Source organism: Artemia franciscana, chromosome 13, assembly GCF_032884065.1.
Source record: "Artemia franciscana chromosome 13, ASM3288406v1, whole genome shotgun sequence".
Classification (NCBI taxonomy): domain Eukaryota; kingdom Metazoa; phylum Arthropoda; class Branchiopoda; order Anostraca; family Artemiidae; genus Artemia; species Artemia franciscana.
The window spans coordinates 30,863,419-30,864,833 of NC_088875.1; the positions used below are offsets into that span (position 1 = coordinate 30,863,419).

Genomic DNA, 1,415 nt, shown 5'->3' on the forward strand with positions numbered 1-1,415 from the left:
CTAGTTCGAAATATCTCTTTTATCGCCTCCTTTATGGAGGGGTATAACTTTTGCCCGCTTTAGTTCGTCAGGAAACACACCTTTTTGAATAGATAAATTGACTAGATATAATATCACAGGTAAGAGATACGCAGCAACTGCTTTAAATGCTTTAATGTTTAGGCCATCAACACCAGCTGCATTAGATTTGGTCGATTTCACTGCTTGGGTAATGTCATCCATAGTACATTCGGTAAAGTAAAATGAGTGATGAAGACCACGGTTATCGTCAAACTCCTCAGTATCTAGCTGTCCGCTTTGATCTTTTGCCTCTTGGTTTATTTGCGATCCTATTTTGGCAAAAAACTTACAAAAATCTTCACTAACTTCTTGCCTCCCACTCACAATTCTTTCACCTATGGCTAACTGTTCAGTTGATGCTGAATCCTTACCATTGCCGAGAACGCTTTTAATAGTCAGCCAGGTCCCTCTAATGTCTCCTTTCTGCGATTTTAATTTCTCTCCGAAATACTCCCTCATTGCAGCTCGACGTGCAGAATTCACCCTATTTCTTGCCTTTCTGTACTCTTCCCAACTGTCATCACTCTCACAATTGAGATAATCTGAGAATAGTTGGTCTCTCTTCTTCATCATTTCCAGTATCTCTTCCGTAATCCATGGCTTCCGCGGTTGGTTTTTCTTCTTATTTGCAGTTTTTAATGGGCAACACTGATCATAGATGGGAGACAAAATACTCATAAAATTATCAAAAGCAGTCGAGGGGTCTCGACTTGGTTGGTTTTGGTTGGTCGGTTGGTTTTTCTTCTTGCCATGATACTGTGCTGATTTCTTCTTTAAATTTCCTGAGATTTTCAGCTTTCATCATTCTGAATTGAAACTTAGTAGTTTTAAATAACTTAAAACGAAACTCATTGTTCCCTAAAATGCTTGTAAAAATTAAGCTTAGTTTCTCTGCTAAACCACAAAAAAAAGTTACACAGACTGCATAGTGGGGTCTGTCGAACCACAGGGCCCAGTATCTACGCACCTGCAAGTGATTTTGGATGTTCTTTTATGAAAATTTAGAGCTAAGCTGATGTGAAGAATTCACGTGATATCACCCTCCTTGCTATACACGGTGGTACAAGATCGGTAAAACACTGTGCACTGAGATCTAATAGACCCCACACTGCCAATTAAGGGTTCACATCCAAGATATCACAAAAATTTTCATTTCTGAATATATCTTTTTCTGCAACTCTATCCCCGTTTAGCAAACACTCAAAAAGTCCTGCATATCTCTCCTTAACTCCTTTCTTATAAATAATTGTTGGCCGTTCCTGACTTTAATATTAAATAATATGAAAAAAACTTCGTTTTCTTAAAGAGTTAAAGAGGCTGCGTCCCAAAGTCGAACCTTAAAACGTACAGGAATT

The 1,415-nt window shown here is 38.4% G+C and overlaps 1 protein-coding gene across 1 annotated transcript; it reads right to left on the minus strand.

Annotated features, from left to right (window-relative positions):
• On the minus strand, positions 1 to 738 carry LOC136034291 (uncharacterized). Its single transcript, XM_065715430.1, has one exon. It carries the CDS (start codon positions 736 to 738, stop codon positions 1 to 3), a length of 738 nt encoding a protein of 245 aa, XP_065571502.1.
• Between the last annotated feature and the right edge of the window lie 677 nt (positions 739 to 1,415).

What these genes read in the sequence shown, in the direction of transcription:
- LOC136034291 (XM_065715430.1), bottom strand. Translation starts at nt 738, where the DNA reads ATGAGTATTTTGTCTCCCATCTATGATCAGTGTTGCCCATTAAAAACT.